Genomic DNA, 24357 nt, shown 5'->3' with positions numbered 1-24357 from the left:
AGTCCTAAAATCCGGAAATGAGTTACCTCTGTTCGTTCAGCTATTCCTATGGCAAAAATGAACGGGGAAAGAATAGGTTTTTGGGTAAACACTGACAATAAGGTCTGAGGTTAACACACGCTTAGGAGATCTTATAGGTTTTGTTCAATGAAATAATATCCGTCAGTTAACATGACCTTTATGAAGCCTTTATGTGCTTTTTTAAGTTACATAAATGTTTGAAATTTTAAGTTTGCTGATGAAGATGATCTCATAGAACAAAACGTATCAGATCTCCTAAGCCTACGTTTACCACAGACCTTATTTTCTGAGTTCATCCAAAAACCCAGGTGGCTTTCACTGGGGATGGGGGGGGGGGGGGGGGGGGGCATGATCCGCACACATTCTAAAATTGCTTTATCATTGCACAGTGATACAAAAAGCACCTCAGAGTAGTTGGGTAGGCTGTTTGGCGTGCAAAGCTTCTGAAAGGCTGGCTTATAAGACCAGCACAGTGCTGCTGTCTGCAGCTACTGTCTGTGTACGTGTTGCGCCTTTTCTCCAAGTTGTAAAAGCAAACAGAGCAGAAACTGGCTACTCTTTATTTGATTGATGTAGCCGGCAAGGTAACTGCTGTTTGACTTAAAATGTTAAAAAGCATTTATTCCCAGGGCTGAGTATTGTAACTGACATGTACTGTTAGCTAATGTTTCATCCCCTCTCAACTGAAGTTCTGTCTGAAGGGAATGAACTAGCTAGCTAGCTAGCATTTACGGTAGCTACTACAGCCAGTTCAGCTCTGTTAGGCAGCAGTATCTAACAGCTGTTGTGTGTATGGAAAAGTTTTGTAGTCGTTTTTTTTAATGTACCATTAGCTAACTTTAGCTATTATTTTTTTGTCTCAATCACACTAGACCTGAATCAAACGATGAAACCAGCAGCCAAACAATTGAAGACTGATTTTCTGATGTTTTTTGACAGCCCAATGTGAGTTTTTATTAGAGTCAGTATAGCAATGTAACGTTATTGATCTGTCAATTTCCCTAGCTATTTCCCTATCTTTTCACAATGACACGGTATAAACAGCACTACAGGCTACACTGTCATGGTGCACAGTCAGTACACAACACTATACTCATCATGTCTTAGCAGGATCAGATGGTGACAGGTGTCCCAGCAGGGTCATACAGCCAGGGAAGACCAGTCTACGGAACTCAGTTGAAATTTGCTGTATATTATAACAATCAGTGAATGGATACAAAGTTCCACACAATACCCTATAATGAAAATGTAAATAGGTTTTCAGACATGTTTGCAAATATATAAAAAATGTTTCAACTGAAATATTCTATTTACATAAATATTCAGACCCTTTACTCAGTACTTTGTTAAAACATCTTTGGCAGTGATTACAACCTTGAGTCTGCTTGGTTATGATGCTACAAGCTTGGCACAACTGTATTTTGGGAGTTTCTCCCATTCTTCTCTGCAGATCCTCTCAAGCTCTGATAGGTTGGATGGGGAGCGTCGCTGCACAGCTATTTTCAGGTTTTTCTAGAGATGTTCGATCGGCATCAAGTCCGGGCTCTGGCTGGGCCCCTCAAGGACATTCAGAGACCTGCGTTGTCTTGGCTGTGTGCTTAGGGTCGTTGTCCTGTTGGAAGGTGAACCTTTGCCCCAGTCTGAGGTCCTGAGCGATCTGGAGCAGGTTTTCATCAAGGATCTATCTTTCCCTCAATCCTGACTATTCTCCCAGTCCCTGCCGCTGAAAAACATCCCCATAGCATGCTGCCACCACCATACATGACGCTTGGCATTCAGGCCAAATAGTTTTATCTTGGTTTCCTCAGACCAGAAGATCTTGTTTCTCATGGTCTGAGAGTCCTTTAGGTCCCTTTTGGCAAACTCCAAGCGGGCTGTCATGTACCTTTTACTGTGGCGTCCGTCTGGCCACTCTACCATAAAGACCTGATTGGTGGAGTGCTGTAGAGATGGTTGTTCTTCTAGAAGGTTCTCCCATCTCCACAGAGGAACTCTGGAGCTCTGTCAGAGTGACCATCGAGTTCTTGGTCACCTCCCTGACTGAGGCCCATCTCCCCTGATTGCTCAGTTTGGCCGTGCGGCCAGCTCTAGGTGGTTCTAAACTTCTTCCATTTAAGATGATGAGGCCACTGTGTTCTTGGGGACCTTCAATGCTGCAGAAATGTTTTGGTACCCCAGATCTGTGCCTCAACACAATCCTGTCTTGGCTTGGTTTTTGCTCTGTCATGCACTGTCAACTGTGGGACCTTATATTAGACAGGTGGGTACCTTTCCAAATCATATCCAATCAATTGAATTTACACAGGTGGACTCCAATCAAGTTGTAGAAACATTTCAAGGATGATTTGGACTCTCATAGCAACGGGTCTGAATATTTATGTAAATAAGGTATTTCTGTTTATTTTTAATACATTTACAAACATTTCTCAAAGAAGGGGTCTGAATACTTTCCGAATGCACTGTAAGTGTAGCTATGACAGCAGTCAGAAAGAGTAAACTATTGTCAGCTCATGCGTACATTGTGTGCGTCTTCACGCAATAACATTAGTTGGATTTAATTTAGCTGTTATCCCTCGTTGACAAATCTTCATAACTTTCACTTGCTTGACACACGGTGACATACACATTTTTTTGGTTGTAGTGTGTAATAGTTTCCGGTTTTCTGTCTATTGTGTCCCTGTTGTCTTGTCATTCTTCAGCACTGTTGTGGAATACAATGGCTGTGCAGGTTCCTTATTTTGAGCAGAGGGTGGGAGCTCCCGTCTCACTTTGTGGCTTGTTTTCTTTGCAAGCATCTTGTTCACCAATGACAGTGAAGTGAACAAATTGTCCACGGTGGCATTTCTCTCCTTGCCAATGTGAGGCTCCACAAGCCTCATCACCACATTTTACGACACTGCTGCCTGATATGAACCTTTTCCCAGATATTGAAAGCTGTTCAGCATGCACGATTACGCACGCTCTCAATGTGTAGCCTACTTCAAGTAGGCCAAGAGTAGACTGATAAGACTGCTTGGATTCTGTTGACTGATATAGGGTTCATACCATTTTGAGATTATAATTACGCTGAACAAAAATATAAACGCGACATGCAACCATTTAAAAATCTTACTGAGTTACAGTTCATATAAGAAAATCAGTTAATTGACATAAATTTATGAGGCCCTAATCTGTGGATTTCACTGGAAATACAGAAATGCAACTGTTGGGTCAAAGATACTGTACCGTATAAAATAAAAGTAGGGGCGTGGATCAGAAAAGCAGTCAGTATCTGGTGTGACCACTATTTGCCTCATGAAGCGCGACACATCTCCTTCGCATAGAGTTAATCAGTCTGTTGATTGTGGCTTATGGAATGTTGCCCCACTCCTCTTCAATGGCTGTGCGAAGTTGCTGGATAATGGCGGGAACTGGAACACGCTGTCGTAAAGGTCGATCCAGAGCATCCCAAACATGCTCAACGGGTGACATGTCTGGTGAGTATGCAGGCCATGAAAGAACTGGGACATTTTCAGCTTGCAGGAATGGTAGACTTGCGACATGGGGCCATGATTTATCATGCTGAATCATGAGGTGATGGCTGCAGATGAATGGCACGATACTGGATCGGATACAGGATCTCATCACGGTATCTCTGTGTATTCAAATTGCCATCGATAAAATGCAATTGTGTTAGTTGTCCGAAGCTTATGCCTGTCAATATCATAACCCCCCCCCGCCACCACGGGGCACTCTGTTCACAACGTTCACATCAGCAAACTGCTCACCCACACGACACCATACGTCTGCCATCTGCCTGGTACAGTTGAAAGCGGGATTTATCTATGAAGATCACACTTCTCCAGCATGCCAGTGGTCATCGAAGGTGAGCATTTGCCCACTGAAGTTGGTAAAGGCCCCGAACTGCAGTCAAGTCAAGAATCTGGTGAGGACGACGAGCAAACAGATGCGCTTCACTGAGATGGTTTCTGACAGTTTTTGCAGAAATTCTTCAGTTGTGCCAACCCACAGTTTGTCCAGGTGGCTGGTCTCAGATGATCCCACAGGTGAAGAAGCTGGATGTGGAGTACTTGGGCTGGCGTGGGTACACGTGGTCTGCGGTCTGCCATATTCTCTAAAACAACTTTATGCTAGAGAAATGAACATTAAATTCTCCGGCAACAGCGCTGATGTGACAAAACCGCACAACTAGTCTAAAGAAGGCCAGTTTTATTGCTTCTTTAGTCAGAACAACATTTTCAGCTGTGCTAACATAATTGCAAAAGGGTTTTCTAATGATCAATTATCCTTTTAAAATGAAAAACTTGGATTAGCTAACACAATGTGCCATTGGAACACAGGAGTGATGGTTGCTGATAATGGGCCTCTATACGCCTATCTAGATATTCCATAATAATAAATCAGCCGTTTCAAGCTACAATAGTCATTTACAACATTAACAATGTCTACAGTGTATTTCTGATCAATTTGATGCTATTTGAATGGATTTTTGTTTCTTCTTTTCTTGACCCCAAACTTTTTCAACCAGGTTCCATTATTTTCTCGAGCTATGCTTATAATTGAGGGATGGTTGATCCCTTGGTCATGCCGGGACCTACCAAAAAGAGCAAAGGTGGGTATCAAATCATGCCCAGCAATATGATTGGAATCGTTAAGCCACCTCAAAAAATAATTTCATTAACTGATCCCTTGCTATTTTCACAGCTTGTCAGGCAAGACCTCAGAATAAACGTGTGTCATGTGACATAAGTACCCTTACTGTAACGTTCGTCTGGTGGTGTATTAACGGACCAAGGCGCAGCGGGTGATGAATACATACTGACTTTAATGAACAGACGAAAACACTGACAAAAAACTAGAACAAACTACAAAACAATAAACGAAGGCAACAGACCTGAAACAAACAAACTTACATATAGACGAAGGACGCAAGAACAGGAACAGACTACCTAAAACGAACGAACGAACGAAACAGTCCCATGTGGATTACACAGACACAGGAACAATCACCCACAAACAAACAGTGAGAACAACCTACCTTAATATGGCTCTCAATCAGAGGAAACGCCAAACACCTGCCTCTAATTGAGAGCCATACCAGGCAACCCATTAACCCAACATAGAAAACACATAACATAGACTACCCACCCCAACTCACGCCCTGACCAATAAAACACATACCAAACAGAAAACAGGTCAGGAACGTGACACTTACGACACCTCCTCCATTGTTGCCAGAGTCTCCCTCGACTCCTATGAAAAGGATACGCCATCGTGAGGCCTCCGATAGTGCTCCGAGTTACTGCCCAGATAGCACAGACGGCTTCCTCAACAACGACAGGTAATGTATGTTGTGTGAAATCTGAAGAGTTGTATACACGGCTTGACAAAATAGGAGGCTAATTCCCCAGCCAAGCAGATACAATTAGTAGACTCATTTTGGTTGTGAAGTGCATTAGCAAAAAGCTTTGTCCTTTCTTGAGAACAAAATGCAATTTTGTTCATGGAGACTTGCAAGATGCTGTGAAGTCCAGACTGACAGGCTTGATACTGATGTCTCTGATTGGAGAGAGACCTGGAACTCTGCATAAAACATTTTCTAGACACAACTTTTAATTGTATTGTCTTCTGCACTAGGATCAGGGAACTCCTGTTGTATACAGGACACCACACAGGAAGATATGACCACTCTGACATGTTTGCCAAGGTAACCCCTTTACCACCAGACAAAATGCCGACAGGCACAATATCTGTATCGGGTGGAAATGACAATGAACGATGAAATGTGCACATTGTTACATTAGCAGAACACTGATGCTATGGTATTAGGTAAAGTGTTGTTTATTCTATACATGGACCTCACTACATTTGAAAGGTATCAAAACACTTCATTTAGAATATCTACGTAAATTCAGCAATTGCATTCTCATGTTACTCTGAAGGCTACTGACCTATTCAAAGCTTCCTCCAGCATCTCCTCATACATCTGCCTGTAGTTATTGAACTCAACCTGCAGGAGGTTTGTTTGTGGTTATTGAGTGGGGGGGAAACAGCTGCAGGCAAGTTTCTGACAGATGGGTGTGTCTTAGTGGTGGCAAGGACACAGCCAAGAAACACCCACATCAAACCACACCACCAAGCCAACTGAAGTTTGGCTTCTGTCATGGCCACCACCATTTCTTGAGGAGCAAGCCAAAAAATGAAGCCAAGTTCCCCTTTAAGTGTCCCGAATACACCCATGTTACACATGTAACTTATTTTGCCGATTTCAAGATACATTTAAGGACATTGAGTTGTAATAAGGCGAGGTTACATTCTTTCCATTCCTTTTGGAAATGAAGACTGTTGAGGTTTTGGGCGGATATGCAATACATGCCTTGGAAATCAGGCTGACTGGAGGACACTTTTACGATATGGAAATGACAGAAATGTTGATTTGAGCTGACCTATCTCTAGGTAACCCTCTAATAGTGACTTGTGATTTAACATTCTGTTCCTGCCCCCAACAGCATCGTTGGGCAAGTACATAACAATCCCAAGGCTGACATCTCCTAAAAAAAAAAAATATTCAGAACCTTTCTTTTGGTATTTAATGCCTCTATCATCAATATCAGCTTAATAGAAAAACAGAACAGTAATATAACAGTAACTAAACTTTTGAGAAGTACAGACACACTAAAGTAGCCAACATACATACTATATGTAATGAAATAGACAGGTAAAACTCTTCATTTCAAGAGCTCTACATACATTAACGCCCACTGTCCACATGGGGTTCATTAATATGGTGGACTTCGAGCTATTTCCTTCCAGCAGTGGAAAATCGTGTCAGAAGACAGATCCAAGCTAAGTTATATAACCCACTCAATTCAATAGGAAATAATTAACAGGACTCAAATCCTGTACGTAATAGGTTACTCAAGGTCCCTCATTTCAAACAAAGCCTTTTTACTTCGGCTCCAAGCTTACATTTTTTGTATTTTCTTTAACCTGAGATTGACTGAAAGGCTATGCAAGCCTATACTTTGGAGAGGAAGTTGAGGGGGAAGTCAAGGCATTGCTGAAGGTTGAAGAAAGAGCCACAGAAACTGAACCAAGATATAGAACACCGCCCCAAAGGCCACCGACTTTTCATACTATAATTCATATTGTCCATAAACAACCGATGTGACATTTTGGAGGGAACTGTCGGTGTGTGAATAATTATTTTCCCTCATTTAGGTTTTAGCATTGTAAATTTTAAAAAGCTCGGCAAGGATTTAAGGGACTGGGTTCTAATGATGGAATTACATTGGTTAGCAGTAGTCGTGCATGAGAGTGGTCTGGTTTTCCGAGGGAGTACAGCGATTATTGTGGGGCTGTTAGGCTTTGGAATCCGAGACTCTGTCGCATTATGAAGCCGTCACATAACGGCTTTCCTGTCACAAGGCTGTCTGTTGCCATTCATCTGCTTTTTCCGCAACATTCTCGGAGGCTCCGTCTATGGCATTATGCTGGCGTACCAATGTGAGAGATTTCACTATTGCGGTTGAAAAGCTTTCAAAAGATGAGAACGCTGCAGGACTAAAGGAATGGGAGGGTTCAAACCTGTGGTTTCAGACATGGGGCCTTCAAAATACGCAGTGGTGCCATTCTGAGGAAACTAGCCCTAGACCTACTTCTGTGAATAAGAACATGGAGATGGAGCTGGGGGTGTAAGGAGGGGGGGGGGGGGGCATTGTTAACGCCCACGTCAGCCACCTATGGTTCCTACAGCTGGAGAGCACATTCCAAAGATCTTTACGAAAAAAGACAGAGGGGGGAAAAATTAAGGTTACAAAGGACCCCCGGGAGATACAGTCTCTCCCCCCCCCCCCCCCCGGCTGTTCCTTTTCAATGAATACACAAGGTGATGGGTATGTCTTTGAGAGTGTGCTTCTCTGTCTGAAACTGCCCCTCGGGGGGGGGGGAGAGAGAGGATCCCTTTCCTTTACGTCTTGTCGAGACAGCGGCAGAAGACGAAAGAGACGGAGAAGCGGGAGAGTGAAAGAGCGAGAACCCATGGAGTGCAGAAGTTTATTGTAAACAGGATATGGAGCTGCCTTTTGAGAGGGGGACGTCACTCAAGGGGCGACCAATGATCCCTGTAAATCGCCTTTACTCAATTCACCTGATGCAACAAATCAAAGATGCACACTTCAGGTTCCACCATCTAGGTAGGATGTAACTTTTCACAGTTCCACCTGCAGGGTTTTACCTTTTCTACAGAGTCCAGATTTATATCTGAGAGTTGGGGGAACTTTTCTTCAACACTTCTCCTGCCGTTGCCTAATGGTTTACTGTGTTCTACCCTGGGTATGTCTCAGGCACGCATGCACGTACATACACACGCATGCACGTACCAAACATGCACACTCCATACAAGAGGCTTTTTTTATTCAGAGGGGGTTAGCTAGGTCCCCTTGCAATACTATACAATCCCCCCTCAATATGTTTGGCTATGAGTTTTTTTTCTTCAGCTCCCTCCCTGCATTACGTCACAGAAGAGCTATTCCAACAGAGCTGAGGGGATTAGGGAGTGAAGACAGTGAAACCCCAGAGTAAACCGAAGCTCCCCCCCAGCGCACATACTTTGAGTTATTATCCCCCACCGCCAATGGGAACAGAGCCTAGCTTTTCAGACCTATTCAGTAGGTGTATAAAAAGCCACTTTTTCTTCTCTGGTATTGTTAATGTACAATGTATTCTCCTGGCTGGTGCATAGAGAGTGGTGGGAGCTGTCTCGCTTGTGCCATTGTGTGTTTTCTTATGATTCAACCTTTGTGTGCAGCCTTTGGAGGAGGAGAATGTGTGTATGTGGGGTTGTCGTGCCCGCTGGTTTACCTCCTGCTACTGTAAATCACGTCAGTGAAAGACTGCGCGTAGAGATGGACCAACTGCAGAAGCAATAGGCCCTTCTGAGCCACACAGAAATATGGGGGGAAAAGTATAAAGTATCAATATTGATGACAGATTAAGTACATAGACTTGTGGTTCTGGTAGTGGACAGAGCATACAGCACAAACATACACTGAGTGTTCAAAACTTTCAAAACACTTTCCTAATACTGAGTTGCACCCCCGTTTTCCCTCAGACCAGTCTCAACTCTACAAGGTGTCGAAAGCGTTCCACAGGGATGCTGGCCCATGTTGACTCCAATGCTTCCCACAGTTGTGTCAAGTTGGCTGGATTTCCTTTGGGTGGTGGACCATTCTTGATACACATGGGAAACTGTTGAGCGTGAAAAACCCAGCAGCATTGCAGTTCTTGACACACTAAAACCAGTTGCACCTACTACCATACACCGTTCAAAGGCACTTCAATATTTTGTCTTGCCCATTCACCCTCTGAATGGCACACATAACAATCCATGTCTCAATTGTCTCAAGGCATAAAAATATGTTTTTAACCTGTCTCCTCCCCTTCATCTACACTTATTGAAGTGGATTTAACAAGTGACATCAATAAGGGATCATAGCGTTCACCTGGATTCACCTGGTCAGTCTATGTCATGGAAAGAGCAGGTTTTCCTAATGTTTTGTACACTCAGTGTACAGTGGGGTCTGAAATGATTTACACCCTTGCAAAAATAACTATAAAATAAATAATTGAAATAACGAACTGTATTGTACACTCAAAAGCATTGGGAAATTATATTATTTTAATTTACTACAATTGCTCAGAGAAAGAGAATTTGTGAAAAAGTGATAAAACATAAAAAATATGGAAGGAGTCAAAATGATTTGTAATACCTTCCAATGCCTCACCGTGCGAGGATAACAGCACTGAGCCTTTTTCTAAAATGTTTTATGAGTTAGAGAACAGTGGGAGGGATCTTAGACCCTTCATCCATACAGAACCCTTCCAGCTCCTTGATATCCTTCGTCTGCGCTGATGGACTGCCCTCTTCCATTCAAACCACAGATTTTTAATGGGTTTCAAATCCAGAGAGACTGAGACGGGCATAGAACAATTTTGATGTTGTGGCTAATTAACCATTTTTGTGGATTTTGATATGTGCTTGAGGTTATTGTCTTGTTTTAGCCTCCTGGCAGAGGCAGCCAGGTTTTTGGGGTAAAATGTCCTGGTACTGGGTAAAGTTCATGATGCCGTTGACCTTAAAGTGGAACTGCCTCCTAGAATCAACTTCTTGGTTACAAATGGCCTATGTGCCATCAGTATGAATCAGAAACATTAATTCTAGTGTCAAGATTTACTAGAAAGTGTAAATAGGAACATTTTGGTCATAACGTCAGTCGTGTCCAAAACAAGATGTGGAAGTGAGTGTGTCATGACGGGTATGGATGGATTACGTACATGCCCACCTTTGCCAATTACACTACTGTTCAAAAGTTTGGGGTCACTTAGAAATGTCCTTGTTTTTGAAAGAAAATTTTAAAAAATTGACCATTCAAATAACATCAAATTGATCAGAAACACAGTGTAAACATTGTTAATGTTGTAAATGACTATTGTAGCTGGAATGGTATATCTACATAGGCGTACAGAGGCCCATTATCAGCAACCATCACTCCTGTGTCCCAATGGCACGTTGTGTTAGCTAATCCAAGTTTATAAGGCAAGTAAAGAAATTTATACACAAAATTTAAAAGAAATAAGCTTTTTGTGCATATGGAAAATTTTGAGGATCTTTTGTTTTCAGCTCATGAAACATGGGAACAAAACTTTACATGTTACGTTTATAGTTTAAAGACATACTTACCAAATGTTTTATTACAGTGTGTATCATTCATTTTTGCTCATCTTTATCAAGGATGTCAATCATTTCAGACCCCACTATACATACAGCACAAACATTTATAGTCAGAGCAAAATGACCCTTGAAAATGACAATTTGCTGATGTACTCCATAATTTCCTACACTTAAAAAATACTAATCCAATACATTGCAACATCTCTTAAATTTTTTTACAACTTCCAACACCCTTGCTTTAGTTCAAGAAAACAAGTGAAATCTCAGCTGCCAACAACTCTGAACAGTAATACATGCAGCTGTATTCTATGGAATGGAATTTCACAATGGGAGTAATTACCAGACAGTGCTGCAGACCGCAGTGAGAGAGGGAATGTAGTATTTGATGGAGCGGCAGCCCAGCTCTCATTGTGTAGTTCATTAAAACAGAGCAGCAGCTGTACTGTAAAACATGAATACTCCCAGTAGTGGAGGCCGGGCGGGCGGTTAGCCTCCCCGTGGTTACACATTATTTATTTAGTGTTGATCATGTCGCCAGTGCCCGGGGCTCCATTACCTGAGTTCCAGACTACACTCTAAATGTTATTGTTTGCTTTAGTTCTCTTGTTAAAGTCTGAGTTTTTCAAGAATATTTGGGGGAAAACGGTTGGTGGTGTCACCATATCGTTAAGGGTGACATTTTTCTCTCGCAATGGCACCACACGCTGTGTGTGCGTGAATATTTTCAATATACAGAATGAGTCAAATCTATCCAATGTAACCTAGAGGGGTTGGGTTTAATGCACATTTCGGTTGAATGCATTCAGTTGTGCAACTGACTAGGTATCCCCCTTTCCCTTTATGCTGTAACTTTTCCTCTCTGCAAGGATCCATAAGGATCTTGCTCTTTCCCAACAACGCAGTAGTACTAGAAAACATTTACAAACAAGTCAAGTGGAACAAAAACACAAGAAATAGAAATAAGAACAACACAGGAAAGTAAGTGAGCTATATGCAGGGTCAGTGCCAATACCATATTTGCAGGGATACTGGAGTGGTAGGGTAAGGTAACTAGGTATGCGTGTGTATAGAGTCAGTATGAATGTGTGTGTGTGTGAGTGAGTGTGTGAGTGAGTGAGTGAGTGTGTGAGTGAGTGTGTGAGTGAGTGTGTGAGTGAGTGAGTGTGTGAGTGAGTGAGTGTGCATAGAGACAGTGCAAAAATAAAATAGAAGGGTTAATGCAGATAGTCCATGTCGCCAATTTACACAAAACATGTTATTCAATCATTTCATCCAAACTGCTCTTCGTAGCCAGGCACTAAAGTAGAACTTGGTTCTATTTTTGATGCTTGACGCGCTGCAAGTCCTGCCTCTTCCATCTCCTCATTGGTTTATAGGAGCATATGTGACTCACCACCTGGATTCGGTCTTATGTAGCAAAATTTGAAATTGTGTTCTTTACATTGCAGAAAAGTAGAGACTCAGAGCTACAAAATTGTATATCATACACTGCATTTTTGAGGAACAATGGGAAAGTAATTCTGCTTTGAAAGTTGATAAACTTGTAAAGTCACTTGAGAAAATGGCCTTTGAATGTTTTGTTATCTACTGAAGAGCTATTCTTTGTCTACACCCATTCAACATCGTTCACACCCTCTTAAGCTTTAGCCTCACCCATCTTGTTTCGCCCTTGGAGTGTTAAGAGCGCACACCAGACGCTCTGGCCAATGGTTTGTTTACCTCTGGATAACACGAAAACAGCCAAACCAGCTCTGCTGGCAACAATTTCATTACACTTTTTTGCAGACGTTTACTGACACCTGTAGCTTGTTAGCTAGGTAAACAATGAACCTAGCTAGGTAAACAACGTCACGTAACGTTAGCGAACGAGCCAGCCAGCTAATGTTAGCTAGTTAAACAACAATGAACATAGTGCCAAATCATGTCGTTACTACCCTGCATGAATCTGCTGGGAGCTAACCAACCAGGTTCAATGTTTGCTAGCTAACATTAAGCTCTAACTAGCAAAGCAAACGGTTCTGGGTTACGAATAATAATGTCATACACATTTCGTTAGCTAGGGAGCCTTGAAATGAAATGAAATGAAACAACTTTCTGTCAAAATTAGAAACGTGTAATATACCCACGTGGGTGATTGAAAGATGAACTGTGGTCCACACTCCAGTCCAGTTTGTGATGGTAATGCAATGGCGCACGTGGACGCTCGCACGCCCGTCTAGTCAGCATGTTATTGCTTGGGGATAGAAACTGTTCAGCAGCCTGTTGGTGTCAGACTTGATGCGCCGGTACCGCTTGCCGTGCGGAAGCAAAGAGAACAGTCTATTGCTTGGGTGGCTGGAGTCTAACAATTTTCTGGGCCTTCCTTTCACGTTGCCTGATATATGTCCTGGATAGAAGGGAGCTGTGCCCCAGTGATGTACTGGGCTGTCCGCACCCCCCACAATCAGCTCCTTGGTCTTACTGACATTGGGGGAGAGTATGTTGTCCTGGCACCACACTGCCAGGTCACTGACGACCTCCCTCCCTCCCTCCTCCCTCCCTCCCAATTGAGATTGCATCGTCTATGGATCTGTTGGTGCGGTATGCAAATTTGAGTGGGTCTAGATTGTCTGGGATGATGGAGTGCCATAACCAGCCTTTCAAAGCATTTCATGATTACAAATGTGAGTGCTAGATGGCGAAGCCCAAGATAGCACCGACAGAGATGGTCGCCTCGCTTCGAGTTCTTATGAAACTACGCAGTATTTAGTTTTTTAAATGTATTATTCCTTACATTGTTACCCCAGGAAATCTTAAGTGTTATTACATACAGCCGGGAAGAACTATTGGATATAAGAGCGACGTCAACTTACCAAGATTACGACCAGGAATAAGACCTTCCCGAAGCGGATCCTCTGTTCGGACCACCACCCAGGACAATGGATCTAATTCCAATAGTCGACCCAAAACAACGGCTCCGCAGAAGGGGCAGACAGCGGCGGCCACTTGGTCAGGCTCCGTAGACGTGCACATCGCCCACCGCTCCCGAGTATACTACTAGCCAATGTCCAGTCTCTTGACAACAAGGTAGACAAAATTGGAGCAAGGGTTGCCTTCCAGAGAGACATCAGAGATTGTAACATTCTCTGTTTCACAGAAACATGTCTCTCTCTGGATATGTTGCCATAATCGGTTCAGCCACCGGTCTTCTCCATGCAACGCGCCGACAGAGATAAACACCTCTCTGGGAAGAGGAAGGGCGGGGGGGCGTATGCTTCATGATTAACGACTCATGTTATAATCATAACAACATACAGGAACTCAAGTCCTTCTGCTCACCCCACCTAGATTACAATCAAACCATTTTACCTACCAAGAGAATTCTCATCTGTTATAGTCACAGCTGTGTACATTCCTCTTCAAGCAGACACCAAGACAGCCAATCAAGGACTATAACAAGGACTTCACTGGACTATATGCAAACTGGAAACCATACATCCTGAGGCTGCATTTATTGTAGCTGGGGATTTTAACAAAGAACATTTGAGAACAAGGCTACCTAAATTCTACCAGCATATTGATTGCGCTACGCACATGGGCAATACCCTCGACCCCTGCTACTCTAACTTCCACAATGGATACAAAACCCTCCCCCCCCTCCCTTCGGCAAATCCAACCACAACGCCATCTTGCTCCTACCATCTTTATAGGCAGAAACTCAAACAGGATGTATCAGTGACGAGAACCATTCAACGCTGGTCCGACCAATCGGAAGCCACGCTTCAAGATTGTTTTGATCACACGGACTGGGAAATGTTCCGGGAAGCATCAAGAGAACAACATATGCTGACTCGGTGAGTGTGTTTATAAAGAAGTGCATTGGAGATGTTGTACCCATTGTGACTATTAAAACTTACCCTAACCAGAAACCGTGGATGTATGGCGGGGACTACAGGAAATCAGGGACCACAAAAAGAAAAACAGCTATGTCCCGGACACTGACTTCACGCTTCCAGACAAACTAAACACCTTCTTTGCCCACTTTGAGGATAATAAAGTGCCACCGTTGCGGCACGCTAACAAACTGCACAACCCCCTCTTCTCCGATGTGAGAAAAACGTTTAAATATTTACATTTAAACGTGTCAACCCTCGCAAGGCTGCTGGCCCAGACGGCATCCCTAGCCGCGTCCTCAGACAATGCGCAAACCAGCTAGCTGGTGTGTTTACGGACATATTCAATCACTCCCTATCACAGTCTGTTGTCCCCACATGCTTCAAGATGGCTACCATTGTTGCTGTACCCAAGAAGGCAAAGATAGCTGAACTAAATGACTACCGCCCTGTAGCACTCACTTCTGTCATCATGAAGTGCTTTGAGAAACTAGTCAAGGATCATATCACCTCCACCTTACCTGCCACCCTAGACCCCCATCAGTTTGCATACCGCCCCAACAGGTCCACAGACGACGCAATCGCCATCACACTGCCCTATCCCATCTGGATAAAAGGAATACCTATGGGTCCTGGACTTTGATGGGCCACCCCCTGGTGGTGAAGGTAGGAAACAACATCACTTCGCTGACCCTCAACACTGGGGCCCCACAAGGGTGCATGCTCAGCCCCCTGCTGTACTCCCTGTTCCCCCCCGACTGCATGGCCATGCACGCCTCCAACTCAATCATCAAGTTTGCAGACGACACAACAGTAGTGGACTTGATTACCAATAATGACGAGACAGCCTACAGGGAGGAGGTGAGGGCACTCGGAGTGTGGTGTCAGGAAAACAACCTCTCACTCAACGTCAACAAAACAAAGAAGATGATCGTGGACTTCAGGAAACAGCAGAGGGAGCACCCCCCTATCCACATCGAAGGGACAGCAGTGGAGAAGGTAGAAAGTTAAGTTCCTCGGCGTACACCACAGACAAACTGAAATGGTCCACCCACACAGACAGTGCGGCGAAGAAGGTGCAACAGCGCCTCTTCAACCTTAGGAGGCTGAAGAAATTTGTCTTGTCATCCAAAACCCTGACAAACTTTTACAGATGCACAATCGAGACCATCCTGTCGAGCTGTATCACAGCCTGGTACGGCAACTGCACCGCCCTCAACCGCAAGGCTCTCCAGAGGGTGGTACGGTCTGCACAACGCATCACCGGGGCAAACTACCTACCCTCCATGATACTGAAGGGATTAAACCAAGGCCTTATACCTTTTAAAGGGTTAATAAAGTGTGTTATGATAAACTGTTATGTCCCCTCTCAGGAGACCTCTGTGTGTGTGTTAACACCTGTTTTGAGTGTTGTGCCCTTCAGACACTATCAGAAGGCGGAAATTGCCTACGCTCAGACTCCTCCTGTCTGGGCCCCACCGTGGCTATCTGAGGTTCTGAGAATACGACTGGTTTTCTGAGAACACAAGGCTGCAGCAGGCCTGATGAAAACAGCCACCTGTCAGAAGATGCTTAGACACGTTCACCTTGTTATGACCCTATACTTGTGATGAAAGGTCAATAAGATGGTTGCTGCTGCCAGGGGGAGGTTAGATTTATTAAAATGTTGTTTCCAGGGATAGTCACGCAAGGGGAACTGGGGATGCTATAAGTTACAGGATGTCTTAAGACACTTTGCAGAACCTGGGGAGAGCTATCATATACTGTACTCTGTACCAACTTCTGCCTACAATTGTATTGCTAAAGGATATATTTAATACTTAAACAAAGAGTCTGTTTCCTTTCCATTACTAATATATGTTTCATAATTATATAGATCTGATCATCTGTTGAAGAAATTGACCAACACCTACAGCACCCGATTACACAGGAAGGCCAAAAAGATCATCAAGGACATCAACTACCCAAGCCACTGCTGGGACCGAGAGACTGAAAAACAGCTTCTATCTCAAGGCCATCAGACTGCTAAACAGCAATCACTAATCAGAGGCTGCTGCCAACATTGAAACCCAATCACTGGCCACGTGAATAAAGGGATTACTAGTCACTTTATACAATGCCACTCTAAACAATGCCACTTTAATAATGTTTACATATCTTACATCACTTGTACGTATATACTGTATTTTATACCATCTATTGCACCTTGCCTATGCCGCTCGACCATTAGCACTTGTAAATGATGCCCAGTGTGTGCAGTCTAAGGCAAGAAACAGCATATGCATTTTTTTCAAATCATAGTCGCATGCACCATATAGCCTAACTCCTAGGCCTATATATTTTGATAAGGTTTGTATCACAACTGAAGGGGTTGCAGAGCCCATAGCCTATAGAACCTAGTAGTGAAACATGTTCCTATAAGCCCAGTAATTGCACATTTCCGTGTGAAAACAGAGTTTTAACTGGACACTATTTAAAAGAGGATCCTAACTTTCCGGTGCTGCTATATTTATTGCTCAATTCTTAGAATTAAGCACATTAATCTGCTTTACAACCGGTGTCCCATCAGCTTCTATAGGCTAGGCCTGTTACACCCTGATCTGTTTCACCTGTCTTTGTGCTTGTCTCCACCCCCCACCAGGTGTCTCCCATCTCCCCTCTTTAACCCCTGTGTATTTATACCTGGTTTTCTGTTAGCAGTTTGTCTTGTCCCGTCATGTCCTACCAGCGTGTTCCCATGTTCCCTGTGCACTAGTTTTTCTTAGTCTTCCCAGTTCTGACTTTTCTGCCTGTCCTGATCCTGCCTGCCGTCCTGTACCTGCCTGACTCTAATTTGGATTACGACCCTACCTTGACTTACCATTTGCCTGCCCCTTGAACTATAATAAACTCAGACTCGTACTATCTGCCTCCTGTGTTTGCATCTGGGTCTTAGCCTGAGCCTTGATAAGGCCTAATATATTTATTTCTTAACTTTCCTAATATTAAGCACATTGCTTCGCTTTAGAACCGGCGTAGCCTACTTGGCTGGCATATTATTTAAAAAACGTAAACGTGGGAAGAGCTTCCTCCATTCGCTTTCGAGTGCAGTCTATGGATGACATGTTTTTTTTTTGTGGCTGAAAATAATTCCACATATATATATATTAGTAGGATATATGTAAAGACCAGATTAAATTGAGAATAGTCTGCTGGTTGAGAATATTATCAAATGCTTGTCAAACTGTGAATGACATGCAACTTTTTCAAAAAAAGAATGTTTGTACCTTTATTTAACTAGGCAAGTCAGTTAAGAACAAATTCTTATTTACAATGACGGCTTAGGAATACTGGGTTAACTGCCTTGTTCAGAGGCAGAACGACAGATTTTTAGCTCAGGGATTCGAGCTAGCAACCTTTCGGTTACTGGCTCAACACTAACCACTAGGCTACCTGCCACCCCAAAAGAGTTGCATCGATCAGCCTTAGGCAACATGTTTTGAGTTCTAATACATTCTAAGGTTTGTATCACAACTAAAGTTGCATAAATAACTATACTAAGCATATAGGAGGACCTGTTTCAAAAGCACTTTGTTAAATGCTCAACACAGAATAGTTGCATGTGCACACTCCCTTGCACTGCTTCTTGACACACTGCTCGTTTAACCCGGAAGCCAGCCGCACCAATGTGTAGGAGGAAACACAGTACAACTCGCGACAGGGTCAGCATGCATGCGCCCGGCCCACCACAAGGTGTCGCTAGAGCGCGATAGGACAAGAACATCCCCTAACCCGGACGATGCTGGGCCAAAGGGTGCGTCGCCTCATGGGTTTCCCGGTCGCAGCTGGCTGTGACACAGCCCGGGATTGAACCTGGATCTGTAGTGACACCTCAAGCACTGCAGTGCCTTAGACCGCTGCGCCACTCTCAGGCCCTTACATTTTGACTTTTGATTGAGCCAGCAGCAAACCTTCACTGTGGGGACAATGTTGGCTATGCATTTCCTAATGAAGCCAATGAAAAAAGTGTTTAGCTCGTCGATGCTATCGGCGGAGTCCCAGAACATATTCCAATTACCGCTAGTTGTGTCTTTGCGAGAGGAAAGTGTCAGTTTATCAGAAATTGATAATTTTGTGTTTCTTCAAATACAAGAATATCATGCGCATTTGTTCCTTAGATAATGTACTGTATGTAATATTTTGAAAAACAAAATCACCAAAGTCATCGGACATGAATTGAGTCAGAACTTGCACACAAACAACAACAAATCTATGAGCATTAAAGCATTGGTTCAGTACTTTCCCCCCCAAACTGCTGAGAAGTCTTACAATTTGGCTGCATGATTTAGGCTGAATAGAGTAAAAAAAACCTTGAACATCATTCTCTCTGGGTCTGTTGGTTAATGGAACAAACAGATCCATACACTTCTGGACCTACTGTAGAGAAACTCAATGTTTCCCTTGTGGAGGGAGGTAAGAATGGTGCATAGAAATGCCAGGTGTCCACAGGAAAGAAAAACGTGGCTAATATGACAGGATTCTAAGCTCTGCAGTATGCAGTAAAAAAAAGGCCATTGGGGTTGTTTGAGTTAGTTGAATAATTGAGAACGTTTATTTGGCATAGAGACATGTTTAGCTCTTTCAGTGATTCCGCTCTCTCATTCCAACGTTCTATAACTTCATCCCCTATAATAGTGACCTGGCGCCGTTTTGGCACCGGTGTCAATCAAAAAAGTTGGTCGGTATGAAGTCACTCCTTTTGTAACAGTGTTCTTTCAGTGCTGGCCTTTCTTCTGGGGAGAGAGCGACAAGGTTGTCCAAATTAATTGGATCAATGATTAAGAGGGAGCCATCTCACTTGACTAGGCTTAGACAATAGGCGCAAAAATACTCTACATAGGAGCCAGTGGTAAATTTACACTTGAATTACATAAGGAAGAATAGGCAGGATAAAGCAGTGAATGCCTATCTGTGTGGGGTCTACATGGAGGTCCTTCGCCTTTGCTCACACATTGTTGTTGACACGAGGGACTTGAACCTCTTGGGATATTGATTAGGGGGAAGAGATGAATGTAGGACAATCTCAGTAAATGTGTTTTTCCCCTCATACAAATACTTAACAGGCTGCCTTTCCCAGTATTTCTAATGCTCAAGTCTTGTTACAAATTGCATAAAAAGTCATTTGTTTGAAATGCATGGGTTTCTGTTGTTTAAAACATGATATTTACATTCAGTGATTTGTCCCGAATGAACATGGTCTGACATCAGGCCTACAGATGTACTATCAGAAAAACATCTCGCTTTGAATGGGAAGGCAATCTCTGCAAACCAAATGTAACTGTATGCTTGAGATCGAAGGTTGTCGATATTTGCAGTAATGTCAATGGATAAAGTGCATGGACGCTTTGTGTTTCTCAATGAAGAACGCTGTCTTTAAAGTTTGCAACCTGGCAACTCGTACTACCATAGCCACTAAATCACTACCAGCTCCTACATCCTCTTGCTGTTGAGAGAATGCACTTTCAGTCAACCTAACTATGAAAAATAAAGGTATACAGAGAGGGCACTCACTGCCGGGTTTCTAAATGAGTACATTAATGGACTTCATAACAACATGATGAATGAAGAAATTCCACATCGCATTCCTTTGGGGGAAAGCATAAGTGATTTTTTTCTCTCTCAAAAGAACCACTCGTAATTGTATTTGAGTTGACTAGCTTAGACACAAAGATAATTCAGCAAAAAAGGGAAAAAAATGTTAAAGAAAATATCTGGTTTCAAATCACACGTTCATAAATCGGTGGGAATGTGTATTTCCTTGATACTAGTCACTATTTGATCGAGCTAGCTAATTGGGTGCATTCCACTAGGGAAGAATATATGATTAGACCAAAACAAACCAGTAAGGGGCATCTCTCGCAATTCTTCTAAAATATAAATACATCATTCTAAATTCTCAACCCCGTGGGGAAATGTCAAACCAAGCATCTGTTGGTATGGCAACAGAACCGCCCTCGACCGCATGGCACTACAGAGGGTGGTGCGGACAGCCCAGTACATCACTGGGGCAGAGCACCCTGCAATCCAGAACCTCTGTATCAGGTGGTGTGAAAAGAAGGCCCAGAAAATCGTCAAAGACCCCAACCACCCAAGCCAAAGACTATTTTCTCTGCTGCCGGTACCGGTGAATCAAGTCTGACACCAACAGGTTCTTGAACGTCTTCTACCTCCTATCAATACAACTAATAAATAGCTAACAAAATAGCTACACAGACTGAGTTTACCTTGTATTTTTATTGACCTTTGATCTCTGCACACTCACAGGGCCCTATACACTCGCACACATTGTCACTCCCACACACACACAAACACACCATCATTTGCTCACTCACACATACTATGCACATACATTTACACATACTATGCACATACATTTATACAGACTCTACACATCCGCACACCCACTCACATGAAAACTGTTGCTACTCTGTTTATCTTATAGCCTGTTGCCTAGTCCCCTTACGCCTATACACATCTACCTCTAACCCTCCAGTATGCCTGCACATGTAAATATGGAATTGGATATGACTTTTAAAATATTTTCTGTATACAGTATGCATACCTAATTACTTTGTGTATTTAATATTCTTATTTCTTGTGTGTTTCTTTCTTTCTAGCAACACATTGTTATTGATTATTCCATTGTTGGGTTTTGACTTTGCAGGAAAGGCATTGCACTGTAATTGTGCATGTGACATTAAAACTTAAAAAGGCACCCCTATTTCAACGCAATTCACGCCATCAAGCGGAAATGCTTGTTTAGGTTCCACCTCCGATGACGGTGATTTCCACGTGGAGTCCAGAAACATAAACAAATAGGGAGCTGACAGCTGCCAGTGAAATTAGCTAGCTTCCTAACCTTATCTAGCTAGCTAATTTCTTATTTGTCATAAGCATTTAGTGAAGACTTCACCACAGATGGAAACCAGTATCTTTGTCATCTATTGTTACCTTGGGTATCTTGTATAACAGACATACGTTTTTCTACATTGCAATGGACATGACGCAACCTTTGGTAGGTAGGCTGCTGGCAGGCTTCAGCTGCGGTACAGCAAAGCCAAGTCAGTCCTTGCTCATGGTTCTCACAGGGGAAGTGAAATGATAGACTACAATGACTTTGCACGTTGCAAATAACATGTAACGCCATGAGTGCACTGGACATGAAACACCAATACAAATGTAACAGCACAACAAAATAGATCAACAAGTTCCGTGAATTTTCTTCTGCGTGCACCTGTTCATTATAAGATAGACACTGTGGTTTCTAGCTGCACCAATCATAGTAAAGTGTGCAATGAAGCAAGACTTTAGTGGTCAAAACCAGTCATCTTGGAGCGACGGGGGGAGCAGGGTTGCAAAATGCAAACATATTACGCAATTATACCGTTTGTTAAATGGCCAGATATATATACATATATATGTTTTTAATACAGAATAGCTCAAACATAAGTGAAAATTTACACATTCGGAACATTTTCTGGTAAATAAAAATAGAGAGGTGCAAAAACATGAACTTGCACCCCATATTTTTATTTGTTCCATAGCTCAGGTGACCAAGTGGACGCAAGACTGTTTGGCTAAACTCAGTCGCGAAGAAGAATAACTTTGCCACTGTTTCTGATTAATAAACAATGCCATGCTGGTGGGTGGTAACATTCAAATAAACCCCAGCCTTGAAAAGAATCTGAAAAGTACTAGCCCTTCGGATTTCCCACTTCACGCCCAAATATATCATCATTTGACTAAAACTATGACTTATTGACTTCAATCGTTGTGCAACATCATGGGTAAGCTCTAGGCATTGTGTTTCAGCGGAAAACAATAGAATTTCTGCTCTTCCAAAAAATCTCTATAATAAAACATGTTTTTATTGTCAGTCAAAGAGGAGCTGGTTCCCCAATGGTTTGTACAGCTCTCAAAGTATGTGCAGATGGTGGAACACAGGAAGGAGGGACAACAAAGAGAAGTGGGCGGGATGGAGGGATGGGGAGTTGGAGAAATGAAAATGTATTGTGTATTAGTGTCAAATCTGCGGGAGAGAGCGCACAAAGGCCTCCTCAACCTCCATTGGCAGGCTAATTGAGTTAATGATGCACGTTCCCTATTCCAGTACCCCCAGCCATCTGTCCCTACAGTACATGATTCCATTAAGTAGCTGCAGGTGAGTGCGCTGCAATTACCTTAAATCCACCATTTTGAAATGCTAGCGCTACAGAGTGGCTGGTCATGGTCTACAACTAATTGTTCCATTACACAAAATGTTGAGTGCACAAAGGATAATCAGACGGCTCTGTTGGTTCTTTGCCGCCAAATAACATGCTACATAAATACTGTTTGTCTGTTTCGGGTGCTGATGTGTATATAGCATCAAACAATGTCAAAACACCTGCATGCTGGGTCATTGTGGGTCAGATGTGGGTCATTCCATGAAATTAGTCCCTTTGATATTTTAAGTAGAGAATTCAATAAATCGTTTTTTTAATATGAATATGCATTTTGACATGTCCATCCATCAATCCACTTTATTCACACATTTCTCCAAGTTTCACCATCATTGTAAAGCCCTAGTTTTTCTGTTGCTTTGACAGTCATTTCTGAAGATTATTATTGATTTAATATTGATTAGTGATTCATTTACGTCTGTCCCTCATTTTAAGGTCAACCCTGTTACGTGAACTGAACTCTCGTTTTAATATGGTAAAACTATTCCTTTTCAAATATTTTTCTCAAAGGAAACATTTAACATATAGTCAAACCATAGAGTAAAAGCAGGTGAGCTGCTTCTATTCTTTTTTGCAATTTTCTGGTGTTTTGTGGTGGGAAACTAAGCGGGTCGAGCATAACACATCAACCCTGTTACCCATAGACAGAAAGGCTAGAAATAGTTGACTAATTACATTTTTTGGGGTGAAGCTTGCATTCCCCCTGTCACAAGGCATATTTAAGCAGAAATCATCAACCCTGTCACAGTCAACCCTGTTACTTTATTTGCCATTTAATATGCAACTACTGTAGTCATTTAGTTATTTAACCTCTTGAGATTGGAAAACGTGTTTTTCAAGTTTTCAAGTGTGCATGCGTGGTACATACCTGCGCTCTGAGTTCTTGTCCTGGGAGAGGCCCGGTCTATCAGTTGGGGCTCTGTTGGACGGCTTCTTTATGTTTCTCTGTGAATAAAAATGTCATAGAAATGAACCATCTTGATCATCAACACTTTACATAAGTATAGAGACAACTACACTTGGTCATACAAAGAACTGCAATATCAGTGCAAGCTGTGGTTAATGATTATCTACCCCCCCAAAATGAACACCTCAGATTATTCAAAAAGAATTATGCAACGGATCATCTACAACTAATTCCTAATATGTGGCTGTCTGACTTTGATTGAAAGCTAGACAATAATTTGTGAGAAAGGTCATAGTAAAACCATTCACCTTCAGCTCATCCATCAGCTGATAAGGGATGAAGTCATGAGGGGGAGGGGCCAACAGTAGATTTTGGAATTTAGCTTGGCCTTCTTCCACCCTCTGATTGGCTGGAGGAGGGGTGGAGTCCTCCTCTTGTCCAGCATAGAGTCCTGTGATTGGGGGATATATTTTTTTTTGTACAAAAGCAGATGTGTAAGACACAAAGAGCATAAACCAATTAAATACGCAATGTGACATCATACATCCTTTTTATAATCCTTCT

At 42.7% G+C, this 24357-nt stretch overlaps 1 protein-coding gene across 1 annotated transcript in view; it reads right to left on the bottom strand.

Annotated features, from left to right (window-relative positions):
* Positions 1–24357, bottom strand: part of LOC129824415 (MORN repeat-containing protein 1-like) — an 85382-nt gene that overhangs the window by 7301 nt on the left and 53724 nt on the right. The window contains exons 12-13 of the mRNA XM_055884052.1: positions 24102–24244; positions 23755–23831 (exon numbers count right to left, since the gene is read on the bottom strand). Coding sequence (XP_055740027.1) covers positions 23755–23831; positions 24102–24244 — 220 coding nt within the window. The remainder of the gene's footprint in view (positions 1–23754; positions 23832–24101; positions 24245–24357) is intronic.

The sequence above is a fragment of the Salvelinus fontinalis genome, chromosome 2 (assembly GCF_029448725.1).
Source record: "Salvelinus fontinalis isolate EN_2023a chromosome 2, ASM2944872v1, whole genome shotgun sequence".
In the NCBI taxonomy this organism is placed as follows: domain Eukaryota; kingdom Metazoa; phylum Chordata; class Actinopteri; order Salmoniformes; family Salmonidae; genus Salvelinus; species Salvelinus fontinalis.
The sequence above is the reverse complement of the archived record's forward strand: the minus strand, read 5'-3'. Positions and strand labels throughout refer to the sequence as shown.